The sequence below is a fragment of the Petaurus breviceps genome, unplaced genomic scaffold (genome assembly GCF_028583685.1).
Source record: "Petaurus breviceps papuanus isolate PSGF00001 unplaced genomic scaffold, PetGlider_PUasm1.0 90925, whole genome shotgun sequence".
NCBI lineage: Eukaryota > Metazoa > Chordata > Mammalia > Diprotodontia > Petauridae > Petaurus > Petaurus breviceps.
This window is the reverse complement of record NW_027187380.1, coordinates 5735216-5763085: the sequence shown is the minus strand read 5'-3', so window position 1 is coordinate 5763085 and position 27870 is coordinate 5735216. Positions and strand designations below refer to the sequence as shown.

At 41.2% G+C, this 27870-nt stretch overlaps 1 protein-coding gene across 3 annotated transcripts in view; it reads left to right on the top strand.

Moving 5' to 3' along the window:
• Positions 1-13683: 13683 nt before the first annotated feature.
• GOSR2 (golgi SNAP receptor complex member 2) overlaps positions 13684-27870 on the top strand; it is a 29436-nt gene continuing 15249 nt past the window's right edge. For all 3 annotated transcript variants that reach the window (XM_069076199.1, XM_069076200.1, XM_069076198.1), the window contains exons 1-4: positions 13684-13798; positions 24724-24788; positions 26764-26872; positions 27632-27764. In XM_069076199.1, coding sequence (XP_068932300.1) covers positions 13770-13798; positions 24724-24788; positions 26764-26872; positions 27632-27764 — 336 coding nt within the window. In that variant the 5' untranslated portion in view covers positions 13684-13769. The remainder of the gene's footprint in view (positions 13799-24723; positions 24789-26763; positions 26873-27631; positions 27765-27870) is intronic.

The following is a 27870-nucleotide window of genomic DNA, read 5'->3' as shown; positions in this document are numbered from 1 at the left end:
TCTCTCTCTCTCTCTCTCTCTCTCTCTCTCTCTCTGTCTCTCTGAGTTTCTTCACTGTGGACATACCCCAAGATATCCAGGCTCCCTTTCTTCCCCCTAACAAAACAGATAAGATCATAAAAAAGGATTTCCCTCTGCAAACAGGACAGCATACAACAATAACCCTAAAATGGAGTCAGCAACTTTGAGAGCCTTTAGACTCTGGTGTCTAAAGTCCGAGAAAGTCTGGCCCCCTTTCTGGAATCAAGTGTTCTCAAGTATATGTAGTACATAAAAACTCTGGAACTGTTAATCCAACTCACTTTGGCTCTGGTGGGTCAGTTGCCCAGAGAATCACTACTATGTCTCTCCTCAGGGTTCTAGGGGTAGCCCTGAGAGCTTGAGGGTGTTGCTCTTCCAGTATTATAGCTTATGATTCCCACCACCACCACCATGGATGTACTGCCCATCATGATTATTAGCTAATTTCATTTGTCAGTCAGACTTAATTATCTTTTAAGAAAAGAGTATTTACTAAGGTGATACAGGAAGAAAAGTCGGTATAAAAATATCCCTCAAAAGTCTCCCACCAGTGTATACAAAGTCCAGGGGAAAGTGGGCTCCATCTTAAAGCATGTGTGGAAATCCTTTTGTTAGAGTCTTTAAGATGTTCCTGTAACATATATAGTGTAGCATTTTTACTGGGTTCTTTGTAGAACCCTGAATGTATGGCTAGTCTGATCTCAGCTCCTGATGCAGACAGGGCCATCAGTTGATATAAGGATGCTATTGGAAAAACAGAAAGTTCAAAATCCTCCTGACATGAAACTTGCCAGGTGAGGTGGGGAGAAAACCAAGACTGAGGATAAAACCTAGGGCCCCACTTCTTTTGTGTGTTTAGCTAGAATACTCTCCCTTCCCTCTGTTGCCAGGAATTCAAGTCCATGAATTCAACTTGTTCACTTTTTTGTGTACATTCCACAAAGGGTCCAACAGAGTGCCTCAGTCAATGTAACAGACTTCCTGTCTTGCCTAAGGAGGTATCCAGGCCTAGTGAGAAATCAAGATGTGTTCTCACCAATAAATATGGAAGGCTTAGTAGGTCTTTATCTGCTGTTAAGTAGAATATGGGAATTCTGTTGATTTATCTATGTTGCCTAAAAAATATTACATATAAAATAAGGAAGTTAGATGAGGTAGTATTTCAGGTACTGTCCTACTTTAGCATGTTATGACTTGGGAAGCAAGTCAGCATTTTGTTATCTGTATGTGAGTGATTCTTTTGGGTCTGTGGCAAAATTTTCATCCTTCTATTCCATTATTCCAGGGCAGAGATTGTTTCACTTTTGTTTTTGTATTCCCAGGGGTTTATAATCCCAGGTGGGCAAAGCATTCATCTCTACCCATGAAGAGAGAGTCCAATACTAACAGGCCTTGAGACTGAAGTTACACAAAGGAGGTATTTACTTAACAAATGTTTGTTGAATTGACAGCTTGAATTGAATCGAATCCCTGAGTCAATGTGGTTAATATACTCAGAGAATGAAAATTTATCCCCAGAAAGATATTTGTAAATTAAATTGACTGTATAAACTGCTGATCCAGTTTGCCTAAGCACTGGTTAGAGCCTGAGATCTAGTAAACTAAGGGGGAAAGGCCTCTGCACTTTGAGTGGGATTTTGGCCTTCCTCAGTCATAAAAATGGAAAATAGTATTTTCTCCCACAAATGTCTTGGAGTGAAAATTGTAGCACTCTGCGTATTTGGAGTCTTGAGTTCAAATGAATTTTGAAATTGCTACTGCTGGAGGTGGAACCAAGATGGCAGAGTAAAGGCAAGGTCTCAGCTGAGCTCTCCCCCAAGTTCCTCCAAATACCTTTAAATAATGACTCTAAACAAATTCTAGAGCAACAGAATCTACACAAAGATTGAGGGAAACAATTTTTCAGCCCAAGACAACTTAGAAGGTAGCAGGAAAGGCCGTAAATATCTGCTGCTTTGAACTATCCACATTGTTCTTCCCCTTCCTCTAATGATGAATTACAAAGAATTTTTAAAATTGTTTTCCTTTAGGCCACAGGTTCTTAACCTGTTTTGTGCATGGACCCCTCTGGAAGTCTGGGGAAGTCTTTGGACCCCTTTTCAGAAGAATTTTTTAAAATTCATAAATGAAAGAAACATTCCATTTCACTTAGAGGCTAGTGAAAATAGAGGTTCCTCAAGTTCACAGCCCCCTGACATCTATTTAATCTATGGACAGTAATATCACTATGGCAAAAATAATCAACGTGACATACTTTCTAACTGATCAGCACAATGACCCAGCACAGTTCCAGAGGACTCATAAGGAAACATGCTATCCACCTCCAGATGGGGGGCCAATGGGCTAGATTACAGAATCAAGCATATCTCTACCAGCTCTTTTTTTTCTTGCTTTTTTTTCCCCACCTCAGAACATTGCTAATATGCTAATATTTGTCTCACATGTCTGTGTATATTTGTGATGGTTTTTATTTGTCTTGCCTTTTTATCTGAGAGGAGGAATGGGGGAGAGAATTTGGAACTGGAAATAAAATTGAGTTAAACCCCTCCAAAATTCTCTCTGTCTCTGTCTCTTTGTCTGTCTCTGTCTCTGTCTCTCTGTCTCTGTCTCTGTCTCTGTCTCTCTCCTCTAAAATGTCTTTGGGGTGGCCACAGCTAGGTGTCGCAGTGAATAGAGCACCGGCCCTGAAGTCAAGAGGACCTGAGTTCAAATGCGGCCTCAGACACTTAACACAAAAACTAGACATGTGACCTTGGGCAAGTCACTTAACCCCAATTACCCTCCCCCCCCCCAAAAGCCAAAAAAATGTCTTTGGGACTTCTCCAATACTTTCTTCTCTCATCCAATGTTAACTACCCAAAGAGTCTATGACTGAAGCCTTTTGGCTGACCTCAGGCCACTGATGAGCACTCTGAGTCTTTCCCTCCACTATGAAGGCTGAATATTTACTCAAATTTCACAGCTTCCCTTGCTTCTGATCCAAGAGAGAGCCAAATTAGAGTCCCCCTGGAAACAGGATCTAGAAGCTCAATGACATTGGGCCTATAGCATTCAGACATCTGAAGGGAAGGCTTTACCATGAAGTTTGGGGCCACCAGTCCAGGGGACTGCTTTGATAGAACAGATCCATTCAGTTGGAAGGCCAGCAAGGAATCTTATCAATAGCATTGTAGATTTGTTCTGGAACCGAGGTCCAATGCAGGATAACTAAAGGGGATGGGGTGGGGGAGCAAGGAATACTTATTTTTTTAAGGCCTCCTTCCTTAGAATATGAACCACCAAGGTAGATACCCTCCCAAATCCCTACCTCCTTGATTTTTTTTCCCCAGTCATGAATTTATTTTCTTCAACTCCAAAGCAAAAGGGTAGACAAAGGGGGGCACTGATTTATACTTTACCCAGGGCCCCTTAACCACATTTTGGGGCGGGGGAGGCACAGTGTCTGAGAACTGTGGGGATGCAGCTGGGGGCCAGTACAACCTGGGTTGGCAACCCTATAATCCTTCTTCAGGTAAAGGAATGTGCTCGATTCAGGGAGGCTGAGGCTTGGGAGGTTTGGGGGATGGGGGCAAGGAAGCCTCCTTTAAAAACCAAATGCTCAGGAGTGCCTAGCCAATGCTTTTGAAAGCTCCTGATGGATGAGCCGCCGACACTCTTGTCATGCCTCTTCTGTCTCTAGGGCTTCTCTCTATTTCCCCCACCATCACCCAGCAGTCCTCAGGCCCCACTACTACCCCCAAGTGCTGCCAGACACTCTGTGAGGTCTGGCTTGTGTAAGGGAAGACTCAGTGTCAGGACATGTCAACTACATGGCCTGCAGCAGGATTGTGGCAGGAGCTCCCATCAGAGATACTGTCTGGCCTTCCTTCTCCATCTCCCTCTCCCTCTCCCTCACCTTCTCAAGCTCTTTCACTCATTCCCGCTGTTTGCCCTCGGGTCTTGCATGCCTTCGCTTTCAAAGCTACAACATATTGCTATTAAGGGGGTTTGTCTCCAGGAGGTCTTGAAAACAGAGGCTGGGAAGACAGAAGGGGGGCATAGGCAAGAAGGGAATGTCTGGGGTGTGGGGGAGGGCAAACTGGACTGCTTAGATTAGAATCACAGATTCCAAGCATTGGAAGAGACCCCAAGACCAACTAGGCCATAAGTAACCTGACCAAGAAGCACCCCCCAACACACACATACACATGCACACATACATACACACATACACATGTGCATGCACATACACACGCATGCACGCATACACACATACCATCCTATGCAAATCTTCATTCAATCTCTACTTGAAGACCTTCAGTTCATGGGAGACTCACTTCCTTTGTATGCAGCCCTCAGAAATCCATAGCAAGGAGGGGAGAGAAGATAAATTTTGGCAGAGTAAGGAGCAGGGAAGGGCACCTGGTGGACCAAGGTGGCTGCTGAACTCAGGACTTTTGTGGAGGGGAAGGAGAATCTCAATGGACAATTGGAAGAGGTTGCTACAAGGTTGAGAATGAATGAATGGCTTAATAGAAAACTGGATTTCTCTGCTTTTACACCACCCATTCACTGTGGTGTGGAAGTATGACTGGGAAGGTAGGGTTCCCACATCCATGAACCATAAAATCTTAGGGTCAGAGGGGACTCAGCATAGTGGCACAGTGGATAGAACACTGGACCTGGAGTCAGGAAGACCTGAATTCAAATTTGGCCTTAGACACTTATTAGCTGTGTGACCCTGAGTAAGTCAACCTCTGCCTCAGTTTCCCCAATTGTAAAACAAGGATAATAACAGCATCTACCTTACAGGGTTGTAGTGAGGATCAAACGAAATATTTGGTGGGTTTTTTTAGGGATTTAGCACAGTGCCTGTCACATAGTAGGTGCTATATAAACACTTATTCCCTTCCCTCTTCCTATCAGAGTCCAATTCCTTCGTTTTACATATGGGGAAACTGAGACCCAGAGAAAATTAATGACTTAAGATCACGTAGATGGTTAAGCCCTCAGTCAAAAAGTTGCACGAACAACCAATAGAAACAGTCAATTAATATCTCTGGGGTGGCTAGGTGTCGCAGTGAATAGAGCACTGGCCCTGAAGTCAGGAGGACCTGAGTTCAAATTCATCCTCAGACACTTAACACTTACTAGCTGTGGGACCTTGGGCAAGTCGTTTAACCCCAACTGCCCTCCAAAAAGCAAAAAACAAAAACAAAATTAATATCTCTGAAGATGGGGAAAAGAACTTCACTCAGAATTTAATAGGAAGAAAAAAGGCTGGGTCGCTCACTGGGTGCAGTGGATAGAGCACCAACCCTGGAGTCAGGAGGACCTGAGTTCAAATCCAGCCTCAGACACTGTGTGTCTGTGTGAAGCTGTGTAGCTGTGTGACCGTGGGCAAATCAGTTATCCCTCTTTGCCTTGATTTCCTCTTCTGCAAAATGAGCTGGAAAAGAAAATGGCAAACCACCCTGGTATCTTTGCCAAGAAAACCCCAAATGGGGTCATGAAGAGTCAGACACGACTAAACAACAACAATCTGCCTTTCTACCCCTACAGATCAATTACTATAGCTAGAAGATTCAGAGGACAGAGCAATGGGAAACCCCAAATGGGGTCACAAAGAATCAGGCATTACTGAACAACAGCAAATTCTAATTCTTAGTCTACCATCATCCCTGAAGGGATGGGAAGTGGGGGACAACCAAGACACAACAATACCAAGCAATGGATTTGATATACAGAATGAACAGCAAAAGAGTCCAGGATGACCCTGAGGTTGTGAGCCTGAGTAGCTGAGAGGATAGGAGAGAAGCTTGGAAGGGGAGAAGTTTGGGGGTAAAGGCAATAAGTTTTGTTTTGTACACGATGGGTTTGAGATGCCTACAGGAATCCAGTTCTAGATCCCAACAAACAGTTGGTGATATGAAATTGGAATTCAGGAGAGATGTTAAGGCTGAGAATAATCTTCATAGAAGTAATTGAACCCATAGGTTCATGGGATTGATAAGATCACCAAGCTAGAAGAGAGACAGAGACCCAGAGACACAGAGGCCGAGGCAGAGAGACAGAGAGACAGAGACAGAGGCAGAGAGAGAGAAAGAGAGAGAGAGAGAGAGAGAGAGAGAGAGAGAGAGAGAGAGAGAGAGAGGTAAAGTATTAGCCTGGACCCCAAACATGCTACACTTGTATGTACAAGTTTTCTCTACCAATAGAACATAAGTTTCTCACAAACAGGACAGTTTCATTTTTGTCACCATGTCTCTAGCACTTAGCACAATGCTTGGCATATAGGAAACACCTGATAAATCTATGGTTTTGTACAAGCTTGCTCTTGTATTTATTTTGCATGTTTTATGTATGCTTATGTATTGGTCAGACTCATCGATGAGAGCCCTGCCCTTAGAGGATGAGCATTATTCTTTGCTTGCTATCAGCTCTTGTGAAAGATCAGGTTTCTGGAAGTATATGATGGAGGGGCAGCCCTTTACTCCCATCTCTTAGGATCCCTAGCTTCCTTCAAGGCTCAAGTTAAGTACTATCTCCAAAAAAGAACTTTTCCTTATCTGCCCCACTCCCACCTCCAAACACTTAGTGACCTCTGCCTCCTCACAAATTACCTTGTTTTAACCTATATGTACATCAAATCTCACAGGTAGAATGGAAGGCCCCTGCAGGCAGGGCCTGTTTCAGTTTCTCTCCTTTTTTTTTCTTAATCTTTGTAGCCTTAGTGCCTATAGTGCTTTGCTTGTAATGTGCACATAAATGTTTGTTTAAACTGAACTGATTTCCTGGGATTAATGAAATGCTTTCAGCTGTACAGAACTGTCCCTTACAGGTAGGGTGGCAGCTAGGTGGAGCAGTGAAAAGAGCACCGGCCCTGGAGTCAGGAGAACCTGGGTTCAGATCCGGCCTCAGACACTTAACACAAAAAATAGCCTTGTGACCTTGGGCAAGACACTTAACCCCAATTGCCCTCCAAAAAGCAAAAAAACAAAAAGAATTGTCCCTTATTCCAAAGGTCTGCTTCAAGACACCACTTGAAAATTTAGTTTGATGAGTGCTTTACCATCCTCTGTAGGGAGGAGTTGGAAAACACCTTACATTTGGGCTGAAATTCATGAAGATAATTAGTATTCAGAAGTCACAGGCTCCTCCTCTTGTCCCCAGGAAGAGTTATCAGCCTCCTCGCTCCCAAAGGAAAGCTGAGCCATGTCACTGTGCTTTGGATTCAGTCTTCTTCCTCAGGATTTCAGGGTAAAGAAGTTTCGAGGAGAAGGTGAGGTCAGAGGGAATATAAACCACACCTAGGAGCTAGAAGGAATTTTGGGAGCAATCTAGTCCATCACCCTCATCTTACAAATGAGATACTGTATGTAAAGTACTTTGCAGATCTTAAAGCCCTATAAAAATGTTAGCTCATATTATTCTGGGGGCAGCTAGGTGGCTCAGTGGTTAGAGTGCCAAAGCTGGCATCAGGAAAACTCATCTTCCTGAGTTCAAACCTGGCCTCAGACATTTAGTAGCTGTGTGACCCTGGGCAAGTCACATAACCCTGATTGCCTCTGTTTCCTCATCTGTAAAATGGGCTGGAAAAGAAAATGGCAAACCACTCTGCCAAGAAAACCTCAAATGGGGTCACAAAGAGTGGGACACAGTGAAGAATGACTCGACAACAATATTATTCTTATATATTGGGAAACTGAGTCCTAGAAAGGGTAGAGGACATGGCCAAGGTCTCAGAGATAACAAGTGCTAGATTTAAACCCAGATCCCCGATTCCAGATCCTCTTTTCCATTACTCCATAATCTTCCATCTTATCAGAAACACCAACATATTCATCTCCATTTGCTCCACCTGCTCCTTCTCGCCTGGTTTCTGCCTTTCTCACACCACTCATTACATCCTGCTGAAGAATTCACCCACCACCCAAGTAGCCTGAGCTTCGAGGACACAGTAAGTGGGAAGCCCTAGCAATATTTCCCCTCCATCCAGATGACTTTTGGCTTCTTCTTAGAAACAATGAAAACACCTGAGTCCTCCTAATGACCCTGGGAATCACTTAGCAAGAGGAAAATTGGGACCTTTGCCCTCCCGCAGTTAACAGATGATGGGGTTAATAGGGAATCCTCTTTCCTTTCCTCAATGCTGCTGGCAGGAGTCCAGCTCCATAATGACCTGAGGACACATCAGACAGTGATAAGTTGTGATTCCCATCTCCTTTTATCCTGTTTAGAATACACTGGCTTTCCTCCCACAAAACCCCCTTTGCCTCTCTTGCTCCTGGCTGTTGTGGCTACACAAGACAATTTGCTGATAGTTTCTCCCGAGAGGGAGGCTCCATCCCCCCACTCCCATACCTCCCCAGCAGAACTCAGAAGTCTCCTTTCTGCAGCTTCCTAAACCAACATCTCCTCCCTCTGGCAGGTGCTGGAGGGAACCATTACCTATTTCTGCCCACAGTGGAGCATGCAAATCTCCTTGCAACACTTTCTCCTATGAAAGGTCACTGCCCCTTAAGGTCCTTCCCATACCTAGAGGGAAAGGCAGCCAGAGAAAGGAACTGCAGAAGACTGAAAATTTATGGCTTTTTTGTTGTTACTGTTACAAATATTCAAAGTCCTTGAATTCAAGAGAGGCCAGATGGTGGTCCTTACAGGGATTGTAGAATGTGAAAGCAAATATGCCCTACTTAGCATAGGAAGGACAGTTGTACTTTATTTTGGTTAGGCCACAGCTGGGGTATTAAGTGGCACTATTAGAAAGGATGTTCTGAAATATGGCAAATTTCCAAAGGAAGGCAACCAAGACGTCCTTGCGTCCATGCCACAGGAGGATCAGTGGAAGGAACTGGGGATAGGTAAATGCCTAAAGAAGATGCAAGGGAGGACAGAGTAAGTGAAAGGTTCGCTTGTGGAAGGGGGATCAGACATGTTCTACTTGGTCCTATAGGGCAGAACCAGGAGCAACTGGCACAAGTTATAAAAGCAAATTTTGATTGTTATCAGAAAAAAAAGTCCTAATAATTAAAACTGTGCAGAAATGCATTGATCTGCCTTAGAAGGTCGTAGGCTGTCCCTTATTGAATGACCATGGGGTAAGTATATTTCAATAGGGATCCATTTTCCATTGTGGGTTGAACTAGAAAGCCCATAATATTTCTTCATTGGTATGAGATTTATGGAGGCAGCTAGATGGCACAGTGGATAGAGTGCTGGGCTGGAAATAAAAAAGACTCATATTCCTGAATTCAAATCCAGCTTCAGACATGAGATGTGTGACCCTGAGCAAGTCATTTCACTCCATTTGCCTTAGTTTTCTCATATGTCAAATAATCTGGAGATGGAAATGGCAACCCACTCCAATATCTTTGCCAAGAAAATCTCAAATAGTGTCATGACTAAAAAACCAATGAGATTTATGCTGTTTTCCCATATCATGAGTTTCAGTTCTTAGAATAAATCTTTGTGTCAGATCCAGTATCTGTCCTCTCCGTATACTCTGTTGTGGAATGGTTTAATGTTAATGAGATATAAGATCTTCCCCACCCATTAATAGGCCTCACTTGAAGCCCATTAAGAACCTCCCTCCTTAGGGGAGGCTTACTTGTAGAAAGACTTTCATACCTTTTGCTAATTTCTAATTAGGCACTGAGTCAGGAGAGTTGTAATGTCTTCTGTCTCTGAGAAGTGTATATATACTTGGAGTTGGTATTTTGCTTTGGAGGCTTGCTTATGAGAAGTATCTTGTGATTCCCTGGTTCCGATTCTGAGTGACTGTATGTTCAGAGCTCCCCATCTACTCAGATGTAAAGGTTCTCTCAATCCAAGGGTGTATGTAAAGTATGTAGTTGATTGAGGTAGTCAGAGCCCTGTCTGTTAGTCTTTATTTCTCTGCTTGTATTTTCTGTTTGTATTTTCTCTGAAGTTCAAGATTCTGACTTTTCCCCTGAACTAGTGAATGTAATTTAAAAAGATTGTTGGCCCCTTAAACAGCTATCTTTCCTAGTAAAGCAGATCTAAGAACCTGTGCTAGCAGCCCTCCTGCTATGCCAGTATGGTTGCTGCTACAGATGGTTAAGTAAAGGTACTATCTCTTGCTTCTGTCCCAGAAGGGATAATGTGGTATAAGGGCTATGTTCTTGCCTGCTTCAATCCAGTTGTTTTCCTGTGTCAGTTTTGTAGGGAGCAGCTGGATTTTGATTTCACCTCTCCCACTGTAGTTCTTGTATGAAAATTTGCCTGTGGTCAGGCTCTGACTTCTTCTACAACTCTTGCCTGAGACCACAGCGCTGGCCCAGGGATAATGTTGGGACCAAGTTACAACCAGTGCATCAGTCTGAAATTTCTGTCACCTAGGGTGTCTTCTGTTTCTGGTTGCACTGGCTTTGTCTGTTGTTTGTGTGTGTGTGTGTGTGTGTGTGTGTGTGTGTGTGTGTGTGTGTGTGTGTGTGTGTGTGTGTAGATACCTACTAGAGATCTACTACCTCAGGTTCTAGCTCTTGAAGCATGCCAGACTTAAGATTGTCTTTAAGATTGTTACATAAGATTGTTATTAAGCATAACAACTGTCTTCTAGGGCATTTCAAAGTCATAGCTGTATATTGGCATTGGCATACTTCCTTGTGTAGTCACCTACCCAGAAGGCCATGGCTTCAGGCTCTAGCTATTAGAGAAATCCCACCAGAGATGGCACTAACTTTAGGCCCATCTCCTGGGGCATCCCCAAATCCCCAGTCCTTCTTGCCTTGATCTCCTTATATCATCTCTTGTGGAAAGGTTTTGACTCCTGGAGCAGCCTCAGCTCCAGGTCATATCACTTTGTGCAGTTCATCATGGGATGGTCCTTTTATTTAGTTCTGGTGTTTCATATGGTACTGTTCTTAATCATTAATAGATGTTTCTCAGGGATTGCCTGGAAATTTTTATTTTGCCATCTTAACAAGAAGTCCCAAACATGTTTCCCAACTTTTTTTTAACCATCCTTCCCTATGCCTGCTTTTGCACCAAGATCAATATAAATGTCAGTGGCTTGGTTTGAAAGGTCTTGTTAAGTTCTTCATAGAAATTCTCTACTTTATCTTAGACAATAGATGTTAGTACATAAATTGCAATTATCTTTATGGTGGACTTTTTGCATTCACTGAATGGGCGTTACCTCACTCAAAGTGAAAACCTGAAAAGACCTTAGATTAAAAGGACAAGGGTCTACCATTGCATCCTGGGTCATTTCCAGTCATCCTAATGGATATCTGGCTAACCCAGATGGCTCTGGAGGAAAAAGTGAGGCTAGTGACTCTGCACAGCCCTGCCTCACTTAAATCAAAGTCAACTGCAAGTCATGTCATCATCTCCCTGATGTCATGGTCCTCTTTGAGAACAATGGACAAACACAGGTTCACTGTGAGCACTACAGAGTGAAACAACCAAGTGTTTCATGAAATTATTTCTTGTTGCCTCTCAGCACAATATGAAACCATCTCTTTTATTTGTCTTTTTGGAATGACCTGTAAACCATACTTCTACTTAACTGCAACTTCCTTTTGACTTCTAATTTCATTTATAGTGAAAATATTACTATTTATAGAGGTAGCATAACATGATGGATAAGAGTCATACTTGAAGCCAAGAAGGCCTGGGTCCCACCTCTGACATATACTGCTTATATTACCCTGAGCAAGTCATTTCACCTCCAAGTGCTTTAGGTAACTCTCTAAGACTATAAATTGCAGAGAAGATGCTGACCTGCATTGGTAGGAGGAGTTTCCTCACTCAGATGTTTCCTATACCAAGGAAATCACAAGTCCAGTCCTTAACTTTATTAGTATTTATTTGGGAAATTTGTCAGTAATACATCAACTCATTAATCATAGGATTGAGTTAGTCAGTCAACAAATATTTATTAAGTATATACTATGTGCCAGGCACCATGCTAAGCAAAGAAAGACAGCCCCTGCCCTCAAAGAACTTACATTCTAATGGGGGAGATAACACATAAAAGAAGGCAGAAAAGTATAGGGGATAGGAGGGGAAAGACCCTCACACAGGGCTGAAGTCTAGAGTCAAAACAGGACTGGAAGAGTATTGAAGTATAGCTGGCCTGAGCCCTTCCTCAAAGCATCATCAGCTAAATAGATGTTTATAGACCATCTAAAGCCTGTGATTTTTAGTACCTCCTGCTACTATCTCTATCACAGTTACTTCAGAAGGGTAAAGGCTATTTGGCATTTGTCCATTTGCCTGTCTGTCTGTCTATCTATCTATCTTGGTAAAACAACCAATCTTTCTAATAGGCCCTAGGCTCAAGCCACTTCAGGTCTACTGGCAGATAAAGTCATTCTTTCTCACCCCCCTTGACCAAATGACAACCTTATGAACTTCAAAAGGTCAGAAGACAAAGAGATCTCATTAGCATCCATAGAAATGTCCATTGGAGCAGCAATGGCTGATGGTAGCATTTGTACAGGAGCTGATAGACACAGAGTGCAAACTAGATACACTGAGAAAAGACGGTTTCAAAATTTTATAAGGACATTGATCTCCGAAGCCCCAAAATATACTTAAGGGGAACTTTATGGGGACTCCACAAAGGATGAAAAGGTCTTTTAGTAAACAAAAGCTAAGAGTTTACCCTTTGGTAATACACTTTCTAAGTATTAAGCCCACTGTCTCTAGGGACCTTCTGCAAGAGAAAAATGTACCCTCACTCCCTTTTGAGGAATGTTTTTGTAACTGTCCTTGCTCTACCTGTTTGTAAAAGCCCTTTCTAAAAACTGAGACAAGGGAGCACACCAGTGGAGGCTCAGGAAGAACAGTGACAGAAACCATCCCCTTTAGGGTTATCCCTAGAGCCCTAATAATTCACCTTATGGTGGACCTAGCATGCCAATTACAGTTGGAAATTGGAAAAATAGTCCGGGAGGGAGTGATACACTATTAGATTATGTTTAAAGACTGAAAGAACAGAGCTGAAAAGAAAGTCTATGAACTTATTTTCCCTCCCTCAGGAAACAGCACTGTGAAGACCAAATGAGCTAGCAAACATCAAAGGTCTTTGGAAGAAGGTTTGGTATAGTAGTAATGAAAAGCAATTGAAATGCAAGTGCATTCAGATGTTAGATCCAGCCCTGTTTTTACCGTAAGATCTGTTCTAGGGGAAGTCATTTCCCCTTTCTGGGACTCAGTTTACTTCTTTGTAACATTAGGGTAGGAGCAGGGATTGCACTGAGTTCTAGGGTCCAGTCTGGTTTTAATGGTGCAGGAACATTAAAGTGAAAGCAGGGGAAAAGACGTGGCAAATGGAAATAGTGCAAAGGGGCGGATGATACTGCAGAGTACAAGGACTTAACTCCAAGAAATCTAGTTCTCAAACACATACAATCCCGGGGGCATGCGCGGAGTGCCTAGGGGCGGGGCTTCAGAGAAGACAAGAGCTTCCTCCTCCCCTTTCATTTCTCTCAGGACCCATGAGGGTCCTCCCAGACTACCTATCATAATTGCCTGATTGAACTATGCCATTTCCCCTCGACATCGCCTCCTAAATAAACTAGAAGGCCTTGTTCACTACGACAGAAGACACGTCTAAAAGGCCCTCTTCTTCCTCCTCTTTGACAAATCCTTCTGTCCTGTCCGCCAGCTAGTTAGTCAGGTGGCCAATAAGTCAGCCCAAAGTAAGGAACGGAAATGGCATCAGGACCTGAAACCGGAAGCCGGAAGTGGGTGTGTGGTGGACGTGTTCAGGGGAACCGGGAGCCGGGGACAGAGCAATGGAGCCGCTGTACCAACAGACCCACAAGTGAGGGCCTGATGGGGCCGGGGCTCAGGACTCGAGGAGCCCCGGCTCTGGGGGCGGGGGTACGGGCCGAGGGTATCGGATGTCGGTCAGTCAGTTACCGAGGACGCCAGGATTATCCCCGCCACTCTGGGCTGGTCTCTCTGCCTGGCCGGGCTGGCTCGTCAGCCTTGGGGGCGTGGTGGGAGGGGAGGTCCTCGGGCTGGCTGAGCGCCCCCCTGCCTTCTATATTCGTGGACCCTGTTCTGGGCTAATTTTTCAGATTCTGTGGTCTCGGAGTGGGTCTTTATAGGAGGGGAGAAGCTCCGTACTCTCCGCCCAGCTCAAGTCGGCCCTGAGCTTAGCAGACGCCCAATGAATGCCTATTGCAGGGATGAGTTTGGTGGTGTCATGCATTGTGGTGTAGTGAAAAGAGTGTTGGATTTAGAGTCCAGAGATTTATGTTCAAATCCCACTTCTCCTGTCTGAGTGACCTCACTTTTCTGCGCTTTAGTTTCCTCCTCCCCAGTAAAACGTGAGCATGTTAGGCAAAATGATCTCTTAAGTTTCCTTCCACCTTTAAATCCTGTGATCAGTTGAAGGTATCCTGTGCCACAGACTTACGTACTTTTCGGAGGCCGTTTTCACTATCATGCTTCAGTTTTTCCTCTCCTCCATTCCTTGGTCTTTACTCTTTTGTTTGTTTCCCTCTACCAAATTTCCTTCTCCCATGTCTACTTTCTTTAGGCTTGTCAATGAAACACAATGTTATGGCTTGGTCAAACTGGACACCTTCATGATAAGAGAGGTCACTGAGCCCTGGGTTAGTCTTTCAAGCTAGAGTAACTAAAAAAAATTTTTTAAGTGTCTGATTCACATGAAACAGTGTGTTAAGATGTTTTGGGAAGGCAGAGGAAGGAGAGAATATTGCAATCTTCAGCCTTCAGTCAACAATTATTAAGCAAGTACCTATTATATTCCAGGTATTTTGCTAGGATATGAATATAAAAGGAAGATTTTTGCCTTACACTGGGTTTGGGAGCGGGAGGGTGGACAGCTTACAGTACGTTCATAAGTACAGAATATATACCAAATAAGTACCAGGTGATTAGAGTGAGTTGGGAAATACCAACTCTGGGAGTCAGGAAAAGACTCTGAAAAATATGACACTTAAGCTAAAGGAACCAAGAAGCAGAGGAAATGGGCTAGAGCACTGCAGATATGAACTACAGCGTCTGCAAAGGCAAGGCCAGAGGTGCAATTTTAGGTATGGAGAATAGCAAGTAGGCCAGTTTGGTTAAGAGGTAGAAGTGGGGAAAGGGAGTAGCGTGTAATAAGCCTGGAAAGATAGGCTAGAGCCAGATTATGAAGAACTTTAAATTCCAGGGGAATTAGTTTATCCTAGAGGCAGTGCGGTACCATTGAAGCTTCTTGAGCAGGGGACTGACATGATACAGACCTATACTTCAGGAGTGTCAGTATGCCATATTTGTGGGGAATGGATTGTTGAGGGGAGAAATTGGATGCAGGGGAAATAATTATCAATTACAATAGTTCAGGTGAAGAGGGACTGAACTATAGTGGTGGCATGTGAGGAGAGAGGAGACAGACCAGAGATAATGAGAAGTGTCTTTCATGATAACTAACATTTCTTGAGTGACTCCAATGTAGGTAAATTGGATGTATCACCACACTGTAATCACCCTAAGGCATCCTGAAGCTACACTGAAATTTGTGTTATATGCACTGTTATTTTATACTACAATTTTAGCTAGAGGTGAAGTTTCAGGTAATAGCAACTGCTACACAAATAATTTGCATAATATTACCCAATATTCCTATAGGATGATGTTACATCAATTTTTAAAGAGCCCTTGGCCTGTAGAATTCTTAAGGGAAAGATCAAAGACTTTTTGCATGTTTCCCTCATTATTTAGAAACAGTAGTTTTTTAGAGCATTGAACAGGTGTAAATGGATGGTGGAATAGGTAAAATCTCAATAGCCTTTATAAGAACTGTATATTGTGTTGTAGAATTTTGTTTTAATGTATACCTCACTATATGACTCATTTCCCATGTAGAGAATTGTGAGGTAAAGTGGTTGACATTCAACTTCTATGTTGAGAAATGACTTGGGCTCATCAGGAGAAAGAATATCCACCTTTCCTTCTTCTAAGATAATCGTTTTTTTGTGTAGCTTTTTATCCCCTTATAAATAGGTGACTTGACAGATGGGATGTTTTGAGGTGGAGATATCTGGGGAGCAGTAGAAGTTGTAAGTGGTATAATTGGTATAATGACCACTAACAATGTATGCAACGTTCTGCTTAGGAAACCCCCATCCCTCAGACAAGAGGAGGATTGTATGTTTCATTCTCTTCTTCAGGACTATCATTGGTTTTTCAGTTCCTTGGTTTGGCTTCTGATTCATGATCTTTTCTTCTACATTATCATCAGTTTCTAATCATGTGTTCAATAATCTTATTTCACTCTCTATCAATTCATGAAAGTCTTCCTATATTTCTCCAAAGTTTTCATGTTCATTTTTACTACACAGTTATGTTCTATTGGATTCATATTATCATAGTTTTTTGGCCATTCTTTAGTTGATGGACACCAACCTTGTTTCCAGTTCTTTGCTACCATAAAACTTGCTGCTATGAAAATATTTTGGTAAATATTAGACCTTTATTCCTATCTTTGACCTCTCGGGAATCTATACCCTGTGCTGGAATCACAGGATCAGAGGGAATGCAGTTTAATCACTTTACTTGTATAATTCCAAATTGGTTTCCAGAACAGCTGGGTCAGTTCCCATCTCCAAGTACATTAGTGTGCCTGTCTTCCTGCTTCCCCTCCAACATTTGCTGTTCCTATTTCTTCAATCAGTGAATCAAGGGGATGTTATTACTATGTACCAGGCACTGTGCTTCATACTAGGGAATCTACTGGAGTTGGCAAGTACCTACATCAGCATGTACAGAATAAATATAAAGACAATAAATACAAGACAAGGAAGGAAAGCATTAACAGTTGGGATGTGATCAGGAAAGGTTTCATATAGAAGTTCTTGAGCACTTCTTGAAGTTGGTGCTTAAAGTAAGAGAGGGAGTCTTTAAGCAAAGAGTTCAGTGCATTCCAGGCATTAGGGACAGCCAATGCAAAGGCACAGAGAAGGTTTATTTAGCTAGATAATAGAGTGCCTTGGGAGGGATGTTAATAGCCTGGTACATAAAACAGCTATCATTTTGCTTTCCTGGGGTTAAAACAACATCAAAAAGAAGGAAGGCACTAGGCATTTCAATTAAAAGGTACACATCTCTCCCAAGGAGAGTAGTATTTTATCTTGCCCTGATTACTGTGAACAAAGTTTTGTTTTGTTTTTTTTCTCTTAAAGAAGTGGACTAAGAGTAAAACATTTAGGACTTTCACATTCCAATGGTGAAAGGTAGAATGAAGGTACAGTGAGACTGGAAAGATAGGTCTGGGGCCTGGTTATGAAGCACTTTAAAAGCTAAAAAAAAGTTTTTATTTTATCATTTTTACAACTTTCAGTATTAAAAAATGAAATCTGAGTTATTTAATTCATTATCACTTATTTTAAGCAAGTTCACTGTAACCTAATCAATATAAAACTTCCTATGTATAATCCACTGGAACACAACACAGTACCTTCCTCTTAAAATATGTAAAATATGTCTCTATACATGCAAGTACCACAATAGCATACCAAATAGATAGCATTGTTATATAGAGCCTTTTTTTATTCAAAGTAATGGGATTTGCCTTTATTGGGAATCCTCTTCTTGTGCTAAAACAAAGTATATGATCTGAAAGACCAGTTGTTACTATTTTGGTGATTTAGGTAAGGAAGATAATTCCCTTGCTACTAAGAATATATCTTTTACAGGAGTATGACTCAGCAATTTATTGAGACTTTTGTGAAGTCATATCTCATTTGGTTAGTTATTCTTAATTGGTGAAGGGATGCTATTAATGGGTCCATGGTCCAGTATGCACAAAGAAAAACCATTCAGAGCTCCTCAGATTACTCTCTTGACCTATGTCAGTTTTTCACAAATTTATACAACTGGTCTCAAGATTAATGTGGGTGGTTCAGCACAAATCATCTCCAGTGGGAAAAAAAAAACCTAAAATGTGCCCCACAGTAAGTATCATGGAGCATAGATACTAGGAATATATTCCAGCAGTTGTCAGAAAATCTGTATATGATTTCACTTGGATGACCCCAGTTTATATGTCATCTACCACTTTGCAGGTACTGGACAGAATTAGAAGATCTCTGTTTTAATCTTGGCTCCACTGCTGACACATTGAAGCTAATGTACCAAGTAGAAAAAGATGAGGCATTGCACCTCTCCAGTGCTTAGGTTTTTCATCTGTAAAATTGGATTGGATGGAATGACTTCACTAGTCCTGGATCTAACAGTCAGTGATTGTTAGTATCTTAAAAAAAGAAAAGAAATCCCTAATGCCAGCACCTAGGTCTTGAAATTGCAGAAACAATTTCAGTAAATGGAAATAGTTGAAGACATATGACTGAAATGACTTATTTGTTTTCCCAGAACTTTGAACTCAAAAGTTGTTATATTTTGCCACATTTGAAGGAGCCTGGAATTAGTTACACAGTATCTGAAGTCTATACTTGTCTGATTTGATTTGAGTTCAGTGAGACCCACATAGAGAATAAATTGGACAAAAAAATGAACTTTATTTTACTATATAATGTTGTACTCAGTCTTACACATAGGGGTAAAATTAATAGAATAATTTTATCCACATTTCTTAAGTTCTGTTATGTGTTAAAGACATCCTGATTTGTCCCCTATCGCAACCAGAAAGTTTTCCTTGGAGAGCAGCGTCCTTTGATGAACAGGCTGTATAGAAGCAATAGGACGAGATAAAAGAAAGGAATGCATTTATAGATCACATATCTTCTGAGTAGAAGGTGGAACAGGTGGTTTTACCTATGCTGTACCATCTTTGAACCTCAACACAGCTAAAAATAATAGTAGCCTTTGGGCTATAAGGCAGAGTGGAAATTGTATTTAACAGGTTTCAAAAAGTCAGTTTTTTATTCCTCTCAGAATCTCCATTCATCCCTTAACAAACCACAGGGCCTCAGATAATGAATTATGCTTGCTTTCCTTTGTTGTTCTCTGCTTTTTCACTAACTCATCGATTCTGATAATTTCTGTTTATCAGTGGATCTGAAAACCTTCCATTCAGCAATGCTCCTAAAACAGAGTTCTAATTGCCTACTCTCCTAGGTAGTCATACTTTTTGTTGTCTTTGGATTCCCAGTTTGCTAAAAAAAAAAAAAAACAGACCTTCTGGCTGTCAGATAAATCAGTTCTTGCCGTTAGGGCTCTTTTTTCACTCCTTATTTTGGAGTTAGGTCCTTTCAGATGTGTAGATTGTAGGATTTTGAATTGGAAGGGAATTTACATGATCCTGTAATCCAGGTGAGGAAATTGAGGCCCAGATACGTTATCAAAGGCCTTACAAGTAATAAGTATCAGAGTAGAGATTAGAACCCAAGTTATCAGATTACATATTCACATATTTCCACTATACCTCACTGCCTCAACATCAAAACTAGAACCTCTTTATTGGCTATCTTTTCATTGGACAGTTCAAAGCACATTGAAGTCAGAATAGGAGAAGTCAGTGGTATTTTCCCTGCATTCTTTTTTTAATAAAGCTATAGCCTTTTCAAACTTTAAGTTAATACAACAGACAGAAATATGATGGGGACCTATGATGGCGGCTTATGGTGGTCCTTTGCTTTCTTGGTTGTCGTCATGCCTAGAATCCAGAACTACAATTTTTAGAGATCTTAAATGCCATCTAATCTAACTTCTTACTACTTCCAGTCTTGCTATTTCTCATGACTGGGAGCTTTTGTGAGGCAGCCCATCCCATTTCTGACGGCTAGAGAGTTTCTCCTTTATCAGACTGAAATCTGCCTCCCTTTAGCTTGCCAACCAAAAGATCAGAATCACAGAATTTGTTTTTTTTTTTTTTAAAGTTTTATTTACTCAGCAATCCATACACCAAAAAGAATACACACCATAACATTCCCAACAAGTGGTCATTCCCTTTCTGATCAAAGACCCATTGAGGATCAATCCTCTACCTCCCTGGGGATCAGATATTTTGGGACACATCTAATAGCTGAAGTGTTCTTTGGAACTCCATTCATTGTTCCTGGTTCTAATCTCTGGGACCAGACAAAAATATGTAATTCCTCTTCCACAGCATAGCCTTTCATATACTTGAAGACAGGTAGCATGTTCCCTGAGCCTTTCTTTCCAGGTTAAAATTTCCCAGTTCCTTCAACTGATCCTCATATGAAATGGACTCAGTGTTTTTCACCTTTCTGATTGCCCACTATATGCAGTGCTCCATCTATATCTCTGGACTCCCCACCTCTGAGATGCAGCAGAGGGAGAAGTCTTCTAATATCTTTATGGCCAAACTTGTTCTTCATAATCATGAAACATTCATTTTCAATTTTTTGGCTGTTTTTTCCATTTATGTTGTTGAAGTCGTATATAATTTTCTTGACCCTGCTTACTTCATTTTACATCCATTCACATAAATTTTTCTATGCTTTCGTATTCATATTCATAATTTCTTACCTCTCAGTAATATATCATTGCATTCATGTAATGAACAGTTTGTTCCCCATTCTACAAACATTTACTTTGCTTTCATTTCCTTTTTACCTCAAAAAAAGCTGCTATAAATATTTATTTTATATGGAGCCTTTCTTTTTGTTAGTGATCTTGGAGCTGTATACCTAGTAGTGAAATCTCTGTCTCAAAGGATATTATGGACATTTTAGTCACTTTATTTTTGCCTAATTCCAGATTGCTTTCCAGAATGTTTGTGCTAATTGACAGCTCCACCAACAGTGGATCAGTGTGCGTATCTTTCCACAATCCCTCCAGCATAAAGTATTCCCATCTTTTGTTATCTTTTCCAATTTATTGAGTGTGAGGTGAAACTTTAGGGTTATTTTGATTTCTGTTTTTCTTATTATTAGCGATTTCACAACCGTTCTTGCAAACATTACTAACAGTGACTTAACAAGTCACATTTGGCAATTTTTTAAGTACCTGAGAATTGTTCATATGGGTCAGGTAACTTGAATTCATTGAAGTCACCCAAGTATTCTCCTATATTTCCTTACTAATCTTGGGTACCAAGTTCCTGTTTTTAATTTTGGTCCTGTCATTTCCAGTGCAAAGATCATTCTCTTGCAGAGAAAACAAACACAATAAAAATTGAGCAGCTCTGTCTTTTCTGTGTTGTCTGTTACCTTTGTCCTTTTCTCAAGCAGGGGCCCTGTCCCTTCTTTGATCCCCCTTTTTCTCCCGATATAACTTTAAAACTTCTTTTTGTTGTCTAAATTTCCTCACTAGTGTCAGTATGTCCTGAGTTTTAGAACTCACTTTTCTTTTAGAACCATGCCACACTCTTTTACTCATCCTCTGTTATTTGCCCTTGCTTCCTTCTTTTGTATGTTTCTTTTTACAATCTCAGTTGGTGGGCAAGTTCCCAGTACGTCCACATTGATCTCTTTGAACAACTTCCATTCTTTCTCCTTATCAGGATTGTACCCTTTTATATCCTCAGAATTTTATTCTTTAGAGTTTACCATTTCTTTTTGTCTGTATTCCCCTGTAGAGCTTTAGTTTATGAAATCCTTTGTACCCCTTTGAAATCTACTTTCCCCAGGTCTAGGGTGCATGTCACACTCTATACCCAACTTCTCTATCACAAACTCTAGGAGGGAATTCCGTCAGGATTCTCATCATTTCCACTCCAACCACAAACTTCTTCCTGTTGGAAAATCAGATCCTGAATAGAATTTATTCTTATTGCTTCCTCCACCTTTAGAAAGTTGAACTAAGGCAAGTTAATAAGTTGTTAGTTGCTATCCTTTTGGCAGAGAGAACATAACAGATGTCTGGATAATTGAAGTTCCCCATCGCTATTATGTCATTCCTCTGTTCCAGGCTTGTGATCTGTTTCCCAGATTCCCATCTCTTTCCTCTTCATGTCCCTGTGATCTGTAGCATACTACAGTGACAATTTTCCTTCTGTTTCTCCCTCTGTTGATATTTACCCAAATGCTCTCCATTATCCTTCCCTCTTCTGGTTTCTGATTCTCCTCATGTGAGTGTGCTTTCTTAAAATCCAGTGCTACCCCTTGACCTCACTTTTACTTATGTGACTTGTTTTGAATAAGGTGTAGCCATCCAAAGCCATATTCTAGTTATAGGCTTTATCCCACTTTCCAGTGACATACGGAGTAAATTTGCCTGCTTGCTTTAGGACCTATATAGTTCTTCTTGTTGCCTAAACTTTGGGCATTTGTGTATAAATGTTGGAGGCAGAGGGTTTTACCTACTGTTTTTTCTATTCTTCTTTATGGACCAATACAGAATAAAACCCACTCTCTCTTCCATATGATAGCTCCCTAATATTTAAGAACAGCTATCCTGATTCCCTTCTCCCCACTCTCATCTTAGTCTTTGCTGGGTCACATGTCTCATCATTCAGCTGTTGCTCATATGCAGTAACTATTAAATGCTTCCTGTGGGGCATGATTCCCCACATCATTCTGTTATTCCTAATTTAGAGTTGGAAGGGACCTCAGAAACCAACCTACACCTGGATGAAATCCCTGCTGTACCTTTCCTGACAAGTAGCCATTCTGCCTTTGCTCTTAGGCCTCCAGTCTAGGGAAGCCCATGACCCCCTGAAGCAACTCATTCCAACCCTCATTGTTGGGAAGCTTCCTTTCCATTGGGCTTAAATCTACCTCTTTATTATTTCCACTCATTGCCCCGGTTCTGTTTTCTGGGCTCTGCAGAACAAATTAATTTTTCCTTGTGACATTCCCTCTGATGTTTAGAGACAGCTATCTTATTTCCCCTAAGTCTTTTCTAGGTTCAACATCCTGAGTTCCTTCAGCCAGTCCTTATAGTATGGTTTTTAGTCCCTTCATCATCCTAGCTCCCTCCCAGCTGGTCAGTACTCATTCTAAAATGTGCTTTCTAACTGAACACATTATTTCAAATGTTCTCTGGCCAAGGCAAAGTAGAGCAGATCTACTTCCTTTAGTCCTCAATAAGTATAACTCTCCTAATATAGGCTAAGATTGCATTAGCTTTCCATTTACTGGACTCCTAGATATTTTTAACCTTGTCTGCCCCCACCTTGTATTTGTGAAATTAATTTTTTTTACCCCCAAATATAATACTTTACTTTTATTTCTGACCAATTTCATTTTATTAACTCCAGTGTATTGTGCTAAACTTTCAGCATCTTTTTGGATCCTTACTGCTATCCAGTGTGTTTGCTGTCTCCAAGCTTTGTCATCTCCAGTTTGAAAATTTTACTGACCTTATCTTCATCTAAGTCACTGACAAAATTGTTAAGCAACAGAGGCTTAAAGCTTTTCTGGGCACTAATTCTGAATTGATATCATGCCCTTTGATGACTTCTTTAAAAATTTTCACTTCTCAACCAGTCCTGTACTTTGTTCTAGCACCAAAGTTACTCCCCTGATCCTCAAGCTCAGTTACTGCAAAACTCCCTTCACTCAGGTTTTAACTTAGAGCCAATGTATATAGCATCTTAGTTATTAACTTGTTTGTCAACTCATTGAACAAACTTTTTATTAAATGCCTGCTAAATGCACAGCATTGTACTAGGCTATGGAAATATAAAAATGAAGAAATTCATGCCCTTAAAGAACTTATATTCTACTGGGGGACAAGACACATACACAGATAAATATAGCGCAAAGTAGGTAGTCAATGAGATAAATGAGAGATCAGACAAAGGACTTTAAGAATGAATACTTGAGGAAAACAGCTGGGGGAATCCAGAAAGGCTTCACAAAAGAAAGTAGTACCTGAGTCAAGGATTCTAAGGAGTATCAGTGAAGAGAAAGTCCATGCATGCAAAAGCACAGAGGTGGGATATGGGATTCCCAGTTGGGGACCAGCAAGCATTGTAATTTGACTGAAAAGAGAGTGAATGTTGGTGAGAAATGTGAAATGACCTTGGAAAGATAAGATTAGTTCCAGGCTGTGAAGGACCAAGTGCCAAACTGAGCAGTTTGTATTTTATCGTAGAGGCATTATGGAGCCCCTGAAGTTTCTTGAGAAGGGAATTGGGGAGAGGACAATCATACAGCCATATTTGTGCTTTTGAAAGATTATTTTGGCTACTGTTAAAAAGTATGGATTCAAGAGGAAAGAGACTGGAAACAGTCTCTTTTCGAGGGGAGTATCAATCAGGAGGTCCTAGTCAGAGCCTGAATTAGGGTGGTAGCCATGCGAGTAGAGAGATGGGAACAGATGTGAGAGATGTAAAATCTATAAAACTTGGCAACTGATTAGATGTAGGAGAGGGGGGTGAGGTAGCTATCATCCTAATTTTGCTGGATAAGGAAATAGGTTTTGTAGCCTTTTATCTACTGGCAGTCCTCATTGTCCTTTTTGGTTATGCGAATGTCACCTATGAAAGATTTCAATCTTCATTTGTCTTATTTGTAGTCAGAGTTAGAAAAGGTGATATTGGGCAGAGTCAAGTGGTTAGTGAAATATCTCATAAATGGTTTTCTAGATTACAATATCTTGAGAAAGACACTCAGAATTGTTTGTTATTAAAGAGTAACCCTTTAAAAATTAGGACTTAGAAATAATGTTTTGTCCAAAAAACATGGTACTAGAGTTAAAATACTAGAAATTTGACTTTTCTTGCCTAATATAGCATACCTGCATTATAGTGCAGTTTTCCAGCCAGATCTTAAATCTATTACTGCATTTAAAATAGTCTTTGCTGACTGAATAGCTGTTGATTAATTCTAATTCCTTCATTTCTTCTTACCCTTCCTTTGATAGGCAGGTCCATGAGATCCAGTCTCACATGGGACGCCTGGAGACGTCAGACAAGGAGTCTTTGCACCGTGAGTAATTAGCTGTGGAGACCAGAGTCCATGCTCTGATGATACAGTGCTAATGGGCTGGGTTTCCTTACTGCATTTTCGCCTAGGGGGCCTAATGATTCAGCTTGAAATGAGTTTTTGTAGTTAAGGTGGGCAGTAAAACCCTATGGCAAATTCACTGATTTCCTTGATTATGCACCAAGGAATCCCACAAGTCTTATCCCCCATTACCCTTCTATTCAACCTGACATGGTTCTAGTGAAATGGAAGTGCCTTTCCTTCATCTGTCTTAATCTTATTACATAGTTCTCAGAGGAATGTTCACTGTAAAAATTCAGAGAGAGTTTCTGGGATTGGTGATTTTTCTAAGCTGAAACCTATGGTTTTCAGGACGATTATTCAGAAACTAATAGCAATATTAATTAGTTTTGTTCCCACACCATGATTTCTTTGGGGAAGAATGTCATTTCTATTAAAAAATCCTTTTTCTGAGAGAGCAGTATAGTTCATTCTAATTATCCACATATCTCAGTATCCAGGGACCTCTTCCTTGCTTCTCCCCTGTTTGCTGGTACATTAACTTGTCTCCTTTCTGCAACTTAACAACATCTTGTTCATTTGCTGTTTCTTTCACCCCTGCCTCCCCATGCCCAGGTCCTTCTTTGATATAACAGTTAGCTAGCTGTGAGCATGGACAAATTAGAGAGGTGCTGGACAATGGAATCGAGTGTTCAGTATCTATATTTTATACTAGTCTGTGGCTATACTTTAAAGATTTAGAAACAGCTTGGCTCTCTCCTTTTATGCTGAGTAGCCCTTATTTGTTAAGATAGACTCTGCCTCCCAGAAATCACTCTTCCACCCTATGTTAGGGCACTGAAAGGGGTTCCAGGGATAAGGAAAATGACTGAATTGATCAGATTTATCCCTGGAATTTTTCCCTCACTATTAGATTTGCTGCTATAATGTAGAGATTTCTTAGTCTACTTAATACTTAAGGAAAGCCTTGGAATGCTTATTCAGCCGTCCTGTGAGTCCCAGTACTCCAATATAGATTAGAAAATGAAAGTTCATAGAAATGATAACTTGCCAGTGCTCACAGAACCAGTAAGTGTCAGGATAAGGATTTGAACTCTTCATTGTAGCATTTTTCCAATTACATCATGTCTTCCTTCCTTCTTTCATATGTATTTTCCAAGCTAAAATTACTTCATTTCCCTCAGTCTGTCTGTCTTTCTCTCCTCTCTCTCTCTCTTCCTCCCCTCCCCCCCCCCACATATACACATATTTTTGGTGGATGCTGATTTTGAGAACAAATTGGAGCAATGAATGAATGGAAGGGAGAGAAGGAGGAAAATGTGTTTATTAAGCACTTACTCTTTTCCAAGTGCTAAGCACTGGAGTAATAGTAGACAGTATGTGCTGTTGAAAGAGTTTGCACTTTGATGGGAAGAAACCACAGAGGGTAGGGCTTCAACATCTGAATAGAAGGCAGGGCCCGTGAGGATGTCTGCCTCCAAGGGTGGGGACCCTGGAGGGGCCTTACCTATAACTGTTGGGAAGGTGCCGGTGGTCCTAGGGTCAGGGTACAATGAGAATTCTGAGTTACTTCAAAAAAAAACCATTCTGAATTAGCAAACACTGCACTTAGCTTGAAATGTTCAGTTGTCTTAAAATACTTGTTTTACTTTTCTCAAGTTAGGAAAAATCATGTCCCTCAATCTGTTTGCTACTTTCTTTAAAAAAATATGATTGTTATAGCACTTGATAATTACAGAGAATGAGAGGCAAAGAGCTGAAGTTATTTGGAGGAATAGCATTTTACAGGTTCCTCTCAAAGAATTGTTTTGGCTTGTTTTATTTTTTTTTTCCTTTTTAAAGTATTAGTTTTCAGTTTGTTAGGATCTTAGGGAAAAGATGTATTTGCTTGAACTTTTTAATATCATCAGTTCATGATCTCTTTTTCCACCAATTGTATTTCTTCTCTTTTATGTAGTAGTAGAAAATGAAATCCAAGCAAGGATAGACCAGATATTCAGCAGCCTGGAACGCCTGGAGATTTTGTCCAGCAAAGAGCCACCTAATAAGCGCCAGAATGCCAAACTGTAAGTGCTGGAGCCTCTTCAAGAACTGTGGTTCTTTAAGAGGAGTCAGGCCTCTCTTAAAGTGGGTGCAGCAGTGGTGGTCTCTGCAAGGGGAGGATGCCAGGGGAGAGAGGCTTCTGAAGTCAGGTGCTAACTCCTTTGCTGTGCATCTGTCTTATTGATCTCGATCCCCAGAGCTGGGCTTTTCTGGCCTTAAAGTAGGAAGAAAGAAGGTCAGAATCTTGGCCTTGGGCGGCTGCTGCCTGGTCACCTTTGCTATGGTTTGTGATTCCCACTGGGTTCCTAGGTCAGAATACAATCTTGTTCTTAATCTCCTGTACCAATCAATTCATAATTAAAATACTGATCTAACATTTGCTACCCGGCCATGAAATTAAAATGGAAACTACCCCAACTCCCAAAGGTTTTCTAAGTCTTTATTGACAGTTTGAGCTGATATTTGCCCTTGGGCCCCTTACTGCAAAGGAATAGAGTAAAGGTCAGAAAGAGTTCATCAGACCTGTTTCCTGTCACCTGCTCCCGTCATGAGCCAGCAGAAACTGAAGTAGAGGGGCTGGGCCCTGGATGTAGTACATCCCTAACCCAACCACAGGCAGCCACTTCAATTTTCAACATCAGTGATCAAAATCAGGTTTTTACTGAAGAGAGTATGTGGGAGAGGGAAGAAGAAAAAATGTTCCATCCTAAATAAGTATCTCAGCTGCTTCAAATTTTTCTTTGTTCTGGAATTTAATTTCTGTCTTCATCATTTCTTTCTAGCCGTGTTGACCAGTTAAAGTATGATGTCCAGCACCTGCAGACTGCACTGAGAAACTTCCAGCATCGGCGATATTTAAGGGAGCAGCAGGAGAGGCAGCGAGAAGAACTTCTGGCAAGAACCTTCACCACGAATGTAAGCCAACTGTTCTGGACCACTGAGGGGGCGGGGGAGGGGAGGGGAGCCAGGCACTTGTCCCTCTGCTGGGGCCAGATGGCTTAGGGAGCGACTTTAGGGGCAA